The sequence below is a fragment of the Lithobates pipiens genome, unplaced genomic scaffold (assembly GCF_037356315.1).
Source record: "Lithobates pipiens isolate NorthernLeopardFrog02 unplaced genomic scaffold, aLitPip1_a1.2 Scaffold_8, whole genome shotgun sequence".
In the NCBI taxonomy this organism is placed as follows: Eukaryota; Metazoa; Chordata; class Amphibia; order Anura; family Ranidae; genus Lithobates; species Lithobates pipiens.
In genome coordinates this window covers 146,045,735-146,058,486 of record NW_027507903.1, presented here as the reverse complement: position 1 = coordinate 146,058,486, position 12,752 = coordinate 146,045,735, and the positions used below count along the sequence as shown (strand labels likewise).

At 43.1% G+C, this 12,752-nt stretch overlaps 1 protein-coding gene across 2 annotated transcripts in view; it reads right to left on the bottom strand.

Moving 5' to 3' along the window:
• LRGUK (leucine rich repeats and guanylate kinase domain containing) overlaps positions 1-12,752 on the bottom strand; it is a 127,205-nt gene that overhangs the window by 110,195 nt on the left and 4,258 nt on the right. For both annotated transcript variants that reach the window (XM_077473021.1, XM_077473022.1), the window contains exon 2: positions 1,845-1,952. In XM_077473021.1, coding sequence (XP_077329147.1) covers positions 1,845-1,952 — 108 coding nt within the window. The remainder of the gene's footprint in view (positions 1-1,844; positions 1,953-12,752) is intronic.

Below are 12,752 nucleotides of genomic sequence, written 5' to 3'. Positions count from 1 at the left end.
ACCTGCCACCAAAAACAAAAATAATCACATTTGATTTGTCCCTTACGTGATGGAAAAGTAAAAAAAAAAAGAAAAAAAAAAAAAAAAAACTTTTAAGTTACACCCAAACACATAAAATGCCCCCCCCCCAAAAAAAAAAACCCCAAAAAACTGAGGCCCCCACATATATGCAAGTACAAATGTAAATTCCTACGCCTCGTCAACGTGAAAATGTTGATTGCAATACACATGTTACATATCACCACGCACGCCAAAATGAGAGCAATAATTCTAGCACCAGACCTCATTTGTAACATTAAACTGATGACCTATAGGGTCACCTATGGAATCAAAATATAGGGTACTGACATGTTTAAGGTTTGACATGTTGGGTATCTATTTTCTGTGCAACCTTGGATTTTATATTTTACCAAAAAGTTGGGTAATTTATTGCATTTTTGTGCCACCTAAAATTAACATTTAACGTGTTTTTTTACTGAAATTATTAGGTAATATCTTGTGACAAAATATTGGAACTACCACAACTTTATTTTCTTGGGTGTCTGCTTTATGAAAATATATGTTTGGGGGTTCTTTGTAATCTTCAAGAGGAAGTAAACCCTGATGGGTTTTACTTTCTCTTTATTTCCCTGTAAAGGTAACGCAAAATGGGCTAGTATGCAGCTCATAGTAGCCCATTGTGTGTCACTTACCTGAAAATTAAGCCTGTGATGTCACCACTGTCCCTGATGTATGCGGGACCCGCCAGTCATGGCATGATATGATCCCTTTAGAGATGGCACGATCGTGCACTTTCTAAAGTACATGGATGACGTCGGCACACGGGTATATTGTAAATATCTCCTAAATTGTGCAGGTGCAGTTATATTAAGACTTACCTGTAGGTAAAGAAGTTTACAACCACTAATCTTCAGACCTAATGATATTTTAAACATGTGCACAAATTGCTAAAATGGCTCTGGCTGTGAAAGGGTTAAGGCCTCATGTACACTGCTGCTGGTAAACGGACGTTTAGGAGCAGTTGGGCAATTTTCCCAACTGCTCTTGAACTCTCCTCTATGTTACCTTATCTGTCCTTGCACACAGGGTCCTTTATAGTCATTTCTAGGCAGTTGAGATTAGAGGCTTTTTTTGGGAACTCAAAAAATGGGTTCAGAAGCTGAGTTTAGACGCCTTTCAAGAGCCAAACACTTCTAAATACGGCTAAATGCAATAACTGTTTAAAGACTTTTTTTATTGTTGGCCATTTTGAAAAATGCTTTTAAAATACAAACGTGGCAAAACGCTGCTAAACGTGGCATGTAAACGCGGCAAAACTGACGTTTTAAATGCGAGTTACAATCTGTCAAGTTAAATCATTCAGGAGAGGTTGCAAAAACGTGAAGCCTTAAGGATACATTCACCATTTCGGGAACATGTTACATGTTCCACCTGTGAAATCTGTTTTTAAAAAAATGGCTCCTAACTTTTTTAGTGGGCTCCTAAGTTCAAAGCAAATTTGTCAAGCTCTGCCTTAATGCATTCCATGCATTAAAGTAAAAAACCTTCTGGGTGCAACATCCCCCCCTCTCCAGCCCCCCCCCCCCCTTATACTTACCTGAGCCCCACCCCGATCCAGTGATGTGCATGAAAGAAGTGGCTCTCCTGGGTCTTGCTATTGGGGGCACTCGGCGGGGGGCAAGCACGCCTGGCGGGGGACACAAAAAGAAGAGGATCGGGACTACTCTATGCAAAACCATTACACGGAACAGGTAAGTATGACATGTTTGTTACTTAAAAAAAAAAAAAAATTGAACCTTCAGAACCACTTTAAACGCTGTGAATCTATGTCTGTTAATACTTACAGATATGGCCAGATGCAGATACACTTGTTCGTTTCCAAGAGCTGAACAACCCAACATTGATAGTCCATCAGAAACCCTTTCTTCATTTAGCACTCCATCGAATGGTTCCTTGACACAAAAGATAAAGTATTACAGATAAAAGTAATAATAAGACTGTAATATATATATATATATATATATATATATATATATATATATATATATATATATATATATACACATACATACACACACACACACACACACACACACACACAGTTAAAAGTACATATAGACAATATTTATTAATCTCAGAGTTCGGCTTAGAAATGTATGTATTTCAAGGTCAATTTTGGAGCTTCTACTCTGTCCCTTTCTGTGGGCTACACCTAAAGTGTGGCCAAACCCTAGAACATGTCATATTGCAGCTTAACAGTCTTTACATGTGGTGGCTGCATTTGTTTTCTCTGTTCAGTTTTTTTTTGCTCTATTTTTACCTTGTGAGCCTGCCAGTAGCATACCTCCTAAACTTTGATGACAACACTCACTCACCTTACTGTATCTATAGGGGAGTAGCAATGTTGAACTACCACAGCACTACTACACCTCTCTTCTACATAAGGGGAAGGTGTTATGTAGTCAATGGAGAGAACTATGAACAATGGTAACTGCTAACAATCAGAAGACTGACAGGATCTGCGGCCGTCTGCATGTATCCGGACATTGTTGATATGATGCAACTGATATGTGTTCAGGCAACCACCACTGAAGAGAAAGCCACTCCAGGTAAGTACATTAGCCATTCATCCACAACATAGCCAGGGTTTAGGTGAAGGCACTCGTCTGCAGATACACAAAGGAAATCTGGAATTTGCTGTAACACTTCATCTTTGTTGATCCTTCATGCAAAAGACATCACAGGCAGTGCTGGGTACAGAAAAAGTTGATGTGTTTCGCACTGTCACTAGCGCTTACTCATAACATCATATGCAAAAATACAATAAATCACCCTTATAAACTCTATACCACCATGAGCCCAATTACAGCATTTGGAAAATCCCTCCCATTCCTACCAAGGGCCAGATAAGTGGGAACTACTTATAATGCCCTGTACACATGATCGGACATTCCGACAACAAAATCCATCAGATTTTTTCAGACGGATTTTGGCCCAAACTTATCTTGCATACACACGGTCGCACAAAGTTGTTGGAAAATCCGATCGTTCAGAACAAGGTGACACGTACGTCAGAACTATAAAGAGCTTTGTCTCGTAATTTATTCTGTGTGGCACTTTGTCCGTTGGAATTGTTTACACACGATCGGAATTTAAACGTTCGGATTTTGTTGTCGGAAAATTTTAGATCCTGCTCTCAAACTTTGTGTGTTGCAAATTCCAACGGAAAAAGTCTGATAGAGCTCACACACGATCGGATTTCCCGACAACACGATACGATCGCACTTTTTCCGTCGGAAAGTCAGACCGTGTGTACAGGGCATAACACATTAACTTGCCGTCCGTGCTATAGTTGAATGACGGCTACAGCGCGGCTGGCCAGTTCTGGGAGGCTGTTTTTCACAGTCTTCCAGTACAATCCAGTGCAGGAAAAATGCAGCATGTTCTACTTTTTTTTTTCCTGGAACTGCAAACACTGGTGTGAACTATGCCATTGAAAACCATATAACCTACTTTCTATGCGTTTTTGTTGCAAAAAAAAAAAAAAACACACTGGACTGCATGTGGTGTGAACTGGCCCTAAAGCTGTCCGGGCCCCCCTGATGAGCTGATGGGGCCCAGGCCCGGTACAACAGGGTTGGCTGTTCTGCCTTATCAGCGGCCCTGGTAAGTGCTAGTCACAGCATTAAACATGTCAATTTTACTGTGCCCCGCACTGTCTGGGATGTCTTTTGCATGAAGGTTCAATAAAGGTGAAGTGTTGCAGTGAATTCTGGATTTCTGTTGATAATATGTGAGCTCAGGGACTATCATCTGTGTGTGCAGATACATGCTGATGCTCATGGCTTCTGTCAGGCTGTCATTGTTTTGTATGAGTTTCCCGGCCACATCTGTTTGTATACACCTGTGATTCCAGCTGCAGAAATCTGGTGTCCTGCCATAATCGCAGGTGTGAATCAGCCCTAAGAGCTTGTCCACACTTATAACCGTAAAAGTAAAAACACAATGTTTTCCTGTGCAGGCTGTTTTTTTTAACCACTTCAACCCTGGAAGGATTTACCCCCTTCCAGACCAGAGCACTTTTTGCAATGCGTCACTGCGTCACTTTAACGACTACTGCGCGGCCATGCCACGTTACACTAAAACAAAATTTATGTTGTTTTTTTCCCCACAAATAGAGCTTTCTTTTGGTGGTATTTGATCACCTATGCGTTTTTTTTTGCGCTATAAATAAAAAAAAAAGATCAACAATTTTGCAAAAAAAATGCTATAATAAATATCCCCCAAAAATATATAAAACATGTTTTTCCTCAGTTTAGGCCAATATATATTCTACTACATATTTTTGGTAAAAAAAAAAAAAACAACAAAAAAAAAAATTTGCAATAAGTGTATATTTATTGGTTAGCGCAAACGTTATAGCATCTATTAAAAAGGGGACAGTTTTATGGCATTTTTATTATTAAATTTTTTTTTTTTTTACTTTCAACATTTTTTTATTGATTTTACAAACCAAAGAGAACAATACAGCACAGTACAGTCATAACAGCTCACGCGTCGGAGACAAAAGACACTGTTAACAAATTCAGATATGGTTACTTGGAAGATAACAAGGAACTAGGATTTTAGCAATCTTGAGTATAGTCGCCCTTCCCAACTGCTTGCGATATATTGAATTTTTTTTTTAATAGTAATGGTGACAATCTGCGATTTTTATCGTGACTGCAACATTACGGCGGACACATCAGACACTTTTGACACTATTTTCGGACCATTGTCATTTATACAGCGATCAGTCCTATAAAAATGCACGGCTTACTATATAAATTACACTGGCAGAGAAGGAGTTAAACACTAGGGACCAATCAAGGGGTTAAGTGTGTCCTAGGGAGTGATTCTAACTGGGGGGGGGGGGGGTGGGCTACCACTGACACGACAGAGATCACTGCTCCCGATGACAGGGAGCAGTAGATTCCTGTCATGTCACTAGGCAGAACAGGGAAATGCCTTGTTTACATCTTTGGCATCTCCGTATTCTGCCTCTCCATGACACAATTGCGGAACACCTGTGGACATCAAGTCGGGCACGCGCGTGCCCACTAGTCCCGCCAATTAAAGAGGACATACAGGTTTGCCCTCTGCTGCCATTGAGCCGATGTATATCGGCGTGCAACAGTTGGCAAGTGGTTAATGGAAAGCACAGTTTACCTTTGCTTTTTTTTCTTAACCACTTCCTGCCTACCTGGCAGGGGTTGGGCCTTAAGGCTAAGTGGCCACATATATGCAGCCCTAGGTAAATACTTTACTGTGCTGAACCTAAGAGCGTGCTCCCTGCACGCTCATAGCACAGTAACGAATAGGAAACGAAAGCCCACAATGCATACTTGCGATCAGAAGCTTTACGATCATGTAGCTGCCAATCAAAGAGATTACATGAATGCCTGCCTCCTGGCATTTAGATCCACTTAAAGAGGGGCTGCACCTTTAAAAAAAATATTAAAAGCCAGCAGCTACGAACGAAGTGATAGAAAAAATTATTCACCCTGATCAATCAGGATTTATTCCCGGGAGATCCACAAGCATAAACATAAGACAAGTCTTTTTAAATCTCCAAATACCAGTGGATGGAGATGGCCAGAGAGCTGTTCTCTCCTTAGATGCTGCTAAGGCTTACACTAGAGTGGAGTTATCTGTGGAGAGTTCTGAAGGAATATTATGTGGGTCCAGTATTTATAAAATGGGTAAAAATGCTGTATAGATCTCCGGAAGCAAGGATAGGAATAAATAATGACAGTTCGGCCGGGATTCGATTGAAGAGCGGTACGAGACAGGGGTGTCCCCTGTCTCCCCTCTTGTTTGCTATGGCGATCGAACCCTTGGCCGTGTCCCTGAGATCAAACATGGGGATAAAAGGTTTTAGGAGAGGGGAGGAGGAAGAAAAAGTAGTACTATTTGCAGATGATCTCCTCTTGCTTCTCGGAGATGTTCAGCATTCAATAGGGGAAGTGATGTACAGAATTATTAATTTTGGACATCTTGCGGGTTTAAAAATAAACTGGGATAAATCCTGCATATTGCCTACTGACCCCTTGGATAGCCCCCTACCTTGTGAAGCTGCACATATCCAGATAGGGAGCCAGATGAAATACCTGGGTATTTGTGTTACCAAAGACCCTAAACAGTACGTAGTAAATAACCTGGCCCCATTGCTATCTAAATTTAAACAAAAAATGTATATATGGAAGAAACTACCATTATCGGCAGCGGGCCGATGTAACCTTATTAAAATGATATTTCTGCCGCAACTTTTGTATGTTTTACATAATTCTCCAATATGGATATATAGGGAGTGGTTTTATAAGATAGATTCTATATTTAGAGAATTGATGTGGAAAGAGGGCCAAGCACGAATTGGTTTAAAGACTCTGCAACTTCCAAGTAATGGTGGGGGAGTTGCACTCCCACACCCATTTAACTACTTCTTGGCAGCTCAGATACAACATCTGGCAGGAGAGGAGGTAGAGGGGGATGGGTGGAAAAAGGGAGCTCCCCTTGAACAACTGCTCGGTAGATCATTGGTAGTGGCACTAGAGGCAGGGGTTGTTATGCGAGACATCCCTACTCTAGGGTTAATGACAAAGGTGTGGGAAATAATTAAAAGAATATTGGGATATAGGGGATTTACAGAATATTCCCCCCTCTGGGCAAATAACAAGCTGCATGAGGTTCTAAAAATAGGACAAATAAGGGAATGGGAAAAAAGGGGCATAAAGTTTGTTCACCAGATTTACCAGAATGGTAAATTGAAACAATTCCAAGTGTTAAGGGATCAGTTTTTAATCCCGAAAAAGTCCTTTTTTAGATATTTGCAGATTAGGCATGCTTTGCAAAAGCAGTTTGAGGAGGCCGCAATAGAATGGTGCGAGATACCAGTAATTAAGGATATACTGCGAGTAAAATCGGGGAAAGGACCAATATCTAAAGTTTATGTAGAGCTGTGTAAGAAGTCCCAGGTAAGAAAACAGGGGCAAATAAATAGGAAAAAATGGGAGACAGATGTGGGTAACATCTCGGAAGATCAGTGGGAAAGGATTTCTCGAGCTGGCACCTTGGGTGTCCCTTTCTCCATCTCAAAAATTCTCGCATTTACTTTTACTGTATAGGAGCATATTACACCCCTAAGAGGCTCTCTCAGTTTGGTAGAAGGAGAGATGCAGTATGCCCTAGGTGCGGAAGGACAGAAGGAGATATGATCCATATGTTCTGGAGATGTCCTAAGCTACATCGGTATTGGAGGGAGGTAGTGATGATAGTTAGTCAAGTTTTCGAGACGGTAGTAGAATTAGAACCGATGGGGTGTGTACTGGGTTGGATCGAGGGAGGTAGTGACCCTAAAGATAGCAACTTAGCAAAATTAAGGTGTCTTTTCCAAGCTAGAAAACTCATAGCCCAGAAATGGCAGTCCTCTACACCTCCTACGAGTGGAGAGTGGGTGCAAAATATGAATAGGGTTATCCTTAAAGAAAGAGTAGCATATATAAGACAGGGAGGTATTAAAAAATTTGATAGGATATGGAAGGCGTGGTGTGTAAAAATGAATGATGGTATTTTTTAGTAAAGGGAAAGTATGAGGAGTGTGTTTGTGTGAGTGGGAAAGGAGATGAATATAGGAAATGGAAGGGTGTAATAGGGTTATGTAAAATTGGTATTGTGTCTTTGCTTGTTTTTTACTGGAAGGTTGTATGCTTTGTCTGAATTGAAAAAGAAATTAATAAAGATATAAAGTTAAAAAAAAAAAAAAAGAAGCCAGCAGCTACAAATATTGCAGCTGCGGACTTTTAATAAATTGACACTTACCTGTCCCAGGGTCCAGCGAGGTCGGCGGCAGATGACGAGCAATTGCTCGTCTCTCCGCTGCCCCCGCCGCCATCCTCTGTCAGGGAATCAGGAAGTGAAGCATTGCGGCTTCACTGCCTGGTTCCCTACTGCACATGCGCGAGTCGCGCTGCGCGTCTCCACTGGTCCCCGCTGTGTCCTGGGAACTGTGTGTTTCCCAGAACACAACGGGGGGGGGGCATCTGCAGCTAGCTACGGCTAGCTTGTCCCGGAAGTGGGTGCAGATACCAGATTAACCAGGTATCTGCACCCCCCTCCCCCCTGAAAGGTGCCAATTGTGGCACCAGGGGGAGGGATCAGATGAGCAGAACTTCCACTTCAGAGTGGAGGTCCGCTTTAACGGACCTGGGAGGTGGGAAAGGGTTAAAGTAGAACTAAGGGCAAAACTTATAACTAGGGTTGCAACAGATCAAAAAACTCACGGATAAGATCTTCCTCGGATCAGAGTGATGGATCAGATCATTTTTCGGAACAGCAAAAAAAACAAACAAAAAAAACCCCAAGACAAATCTTGTTACACCCACCAGAGTTTTAGATTGTACAGTTATTTTCAACACAAAAAGGAGCTTATATGCTTAAATACAGTATTTGTAATTCTGATGGACTGTTTAGATGTTAAATTTTAAAAGCAGCAGCAAACCTGCTGACCTTACATGGTTGCTAATGTGACAGAACACCTCTGATTTTCACAATTAACTAAAGGTTAAATGTGAAGTGTGGGGTGTAGCAAGATGGCGGCAACGAAACGCCACTTCCCGACGAGACAGAGGCCGCCACCGGGTGTACCAAGATGGCTGCCGCTCCGGAGCCAGGCCGAAGCCGCGGGCTTTCCTATGGGCGAGGCAGCTGAGGGCTCCGTGGATCGCGTGGTGTGCCAATCTGAACAGGATGACCCGTTCAGATCACGGTGACGATCCGTTGCACCCCTAGTTATAACACCTTGGAGACATTTCCTCTCACTTCATGCCCTATAGCCAAAACAGAAATTGAGAGGAGAATTGGTCCACAGTCATGCAATTCCTCGTAACGGGATCTAGTGTCTCCAGTGGAAGAATCCAACATTATTCCTGTTCTGGGGACAGCCTTTAATTTCTCACTTTCATTCTTGGTGATAACAGTAAACAGTACAAATAGGGAGGGTGACAGTAGCAGGTGGTGTTTTTTTTTTTTTTGTTTGGTGGGGAGGGCTAACAACCAAACCCCCCCCCCCCCCACGACAGTTCAAGCCCCCTGCTGTCTGTTGGTCAGTCCACCGGCACTTACCCCATCTAGGCGGTGGTCGTTCGTGGAGCAACGGCGGAGATTGGGCATCGGCCCGCAGTTCTTCGAATCTTTGCTTCCGACATGCGTCTTCTCCCCTTCTCCTAGGCATCTAATAGGATCGGCTGTCCTTTCAGCCAATCGGGTGACAGGTATCAGATGATCTTCCCGATTGGCTGGGAGGAGGATCAGTGTGTCAATAGCGAATGTTCATTTGCTGTTGCAACACACCTGGGTGGGCTCAGTTCGCACTCTCTGCATCCCGAGCCCACGCTATTTTGAAGCCTACTAGAGCCTCTGGTTCTAATCTGGCGCTTTAAATAAAAACCTTGGCCGCTGTAATTCATGCGCTTGGTGCTGCATGAATCTATTCATTGCATATAGGGGGTAGCCTAGAGAGAGTGGGCGGTGCCCCTAATGGACGGGCCACTCCTGGATGGTGAGCTAGGTTCACACTAGGCTGCACAGTAAAACACAGTGTTTTACAATGCAGGCTAGTGCTAGAGTCAGCTCCAGAAGTGTGATGCATGTTTTTTTTCTTTTTTATAACTTTAATTGTGTAGCACCCTCTAGGTAGGTAGGTGCTAGAGGTGGGATTTTTGTGACAGGTAAACTTAGTCAGGCCTGTTTTGGTTTTCATTCTGGGTCGGGCGTGGCTCAGGGTAGCAGCTGGTGACTCACAGGCAGCATCACCGATATCTCCCTCTTCTTTCCAGATTAGGAAAGAGAGGAGGAGAGGAGAGGTGGAGCTGTCTGGGGTATCCTAAGCATCCTAAGCCTTGACCAATACCCAACTTGGATTGGCAGGGGGCAGGCCTCCTTAAATACCCAGGGTCAGCCTAGCTGGGGAGGAGTTTGTAGGGAGAGAGAGCTGGAGTGAGAAAGTATGGAGGCTGTTGTGGTCCTCTGAGGAAGCTTCCCAGTCTGGGGGGGGGGGGGGGTGACCTCTGGCCTGGGCTCGGGTGAAGTCAGAACCACCTTTAAGAACGTATGAAGAGGTCCTGGAGCAGAGACACAAGAGAGAGCAAGGAGAGGGCAGAGGGAGAGAGCACTACTAAGAGACTCCAGGGAGGACAACTGATGGAAGCCAAGAGGGCTGGTGAGTGAGGCACAGTTGGGGGGAACTGGGGAGGCACACCTGAGAGAACTGGGAGCATGCAGTCTTAGATGGGTGCAGAACCAAAAGAGTGCACTGTGGTAAATGAGGCAGCAGAGAGAGGCAGCTGCAGCCAGGAGGGCTGGCAGGGCCTGAAGATGGCTTACTGGGCTCATCTGACAGCTAGCACCAGGAACTTTCTGTTTTTCTACACTATTAGGGCCTGTGGTGCTGCCTGCAAAAAGGCAACTGCTAAGGCCTGGCTGAGTCAGTGTCAGGCCTAACCACTTTGTGCTAGCTGTACCTGAAGTTTGGAGAAGAAACAATATGCTGGAAGATAAAGACCTGAAGATTAGAGAGGAAGCGATGTGCAGGAGGAGAAATGGAGTGTATATACTGGATTGTATGTAGTGGTCCCAAGCAAGTTCTACCAATTATCTTGGGCATCCCATGTTTCCCTTACCCCATCCAAGTTCAATCCCCTTAATAAAATTACAAAAAAGCAAAAGCATGTGGACTGTTCTATGTCTCTGAGTGATTGAGAAGCGAATGCCAGGCTGGGCAGGGTGACAGACTATCCACCATTTCAGCAGCCCCTACAGGTAGGGTTGCCACCTCATCCCTTTAAACCCAAAGGCTCCATGCACACTGGAGCTCATAAACTGCAGTTTATTGGAGTTTGGGCGTTTTTTTTTTAAAGCCCATAAACTCCACTCTATGTTAGCCTATGTGTCCATGCACACATGGACGTTTTTCAGCTTTAATGAGCACTGGAGTTTATGGGATTTTTTCTTAACGCCAGAAATTCGCGTTCAAAGTGCCATTTTTCACCGCCAAAAAACGACAAACGCCGATAAACGCTCATAAGCACGTGTTAATTAATGTTCGGCATTCTATTTTTTCAATGCATTGTGGGAGTTTGGAATGCACTGTGGGGTTTTTGGAGTGTCCTCTGTGTATTTTTATTGAAAACGCCCATAAACGCTAGTACAAAACGCTGTTAAAAGCACGTTTTTCAACCAGCATTTTCTGCCAGACATCTGGCGTCCAGAAAAAGCTTTTTTGAGCTTCAGTGTGCATGGAGCCAAACACATATGTATTACACTGGTTCTGAGGCTAATTAAATGCAGATAAGGCACCAAGTGAGTTTATTTACCACCTTAAATCAACCACAGAACCTGTGTAATTAATATGTGTTTGATTTTAAAGGGGTGAGGTGGCAACCCTACCTACGGGGGTACCGGCTGCTACAATTGAAGTATCAGATATTGACATTTCATTCACATCATTGCCCTGCTGTGTGGTGACATCGGGTGCTGTTCAGTGTAGTGCACAAGAAAGCAGACACATTACATTTTTCCGCACTGCACCATACATTACACCAGCACGCTCATGTGAACAGTGACCTGCGTTTATATAGTGCAAAAAAAAAAAAAAAAAAAAAAAACCTGCAGGTCAATGCAAATAGGGCAAACAAGCCCTGAATCCCCCATACAGGGACTTCACTCCATTCAAGACTAAAGAAAAAAAATTCTTAAGGCTGGATTCACTCCTATGCATTTTTAGTGCTTTTTGCATTTTGCAGATTTGCACTACAGAACGTGTTCCATAGGAAACCATGTTAAATGAACTGTGGTGCAAATCTGCAAAATGCAAAAAGCACTAAAAATGCATAGGTGTGAATCCAGCCTTACTGCGATTTGCGTCTTTATGCTTTTTTTTTTTTTTTTTTAGGCAAGTTTGTTGTTGGGCAGGTTTAAAATGAAAATTGCAGCAAAATTGCGGTAAAAACACACTACATGCTTTTCTGCAACTTCTCTGTTGAACCAATAAAGCAAAAAAAGCTGAGTTTTGCATTAAAAAAAGTCCCTGACCCTTTCCAGAAATGCAGAGGCACAAAAATGCATTGATGTGAACATGCTTCATAGGAACCAATGTTAAAAAAAATGTCCTGCGTTTCTGCAAAAGCAGGAAAAAACACATTGGTGTGAATGAAGCCTTAAAGATAATATAAAGCCTATAAAAAGGCTTACCTATAGGTAGTGTAAATATCTCCTAAACGGGTACTGCAATCAGTGACATCACTTGCGCATGTGCTCTGAAGGAACGGCCACCTGTGCGCGGGAATGCTGTCATCGCAGCTCTGGCCAGTCACAGAGCTGTGGACCGCAAACCCAGAAGCAAGATGGATGCGGCTACATCGCTGACATTGCGCCTCTGGAAGAGCTTCAATTTAAGGTAAGTTTCACATAATGTGCTAGTATGTGATGCATACTAGCACATTATGACTTTTCCTTGCAGAAAGAAAAAAAAATCGTCCAGCGGTATACACCGCTTTGCGTGACTTTGAACATGGCATGGTTGTTGGTGCCAGATGGGCTGGTCTGAGTATTTCAAAAACTGCTGATCTACTGGGATTTTCACACACAACCCTCTCTAGGGTTTACAGAGGATGGTCTAAAAAAGAGAAAATATCCAGTGAGTGGCAGTTGTGTGGACG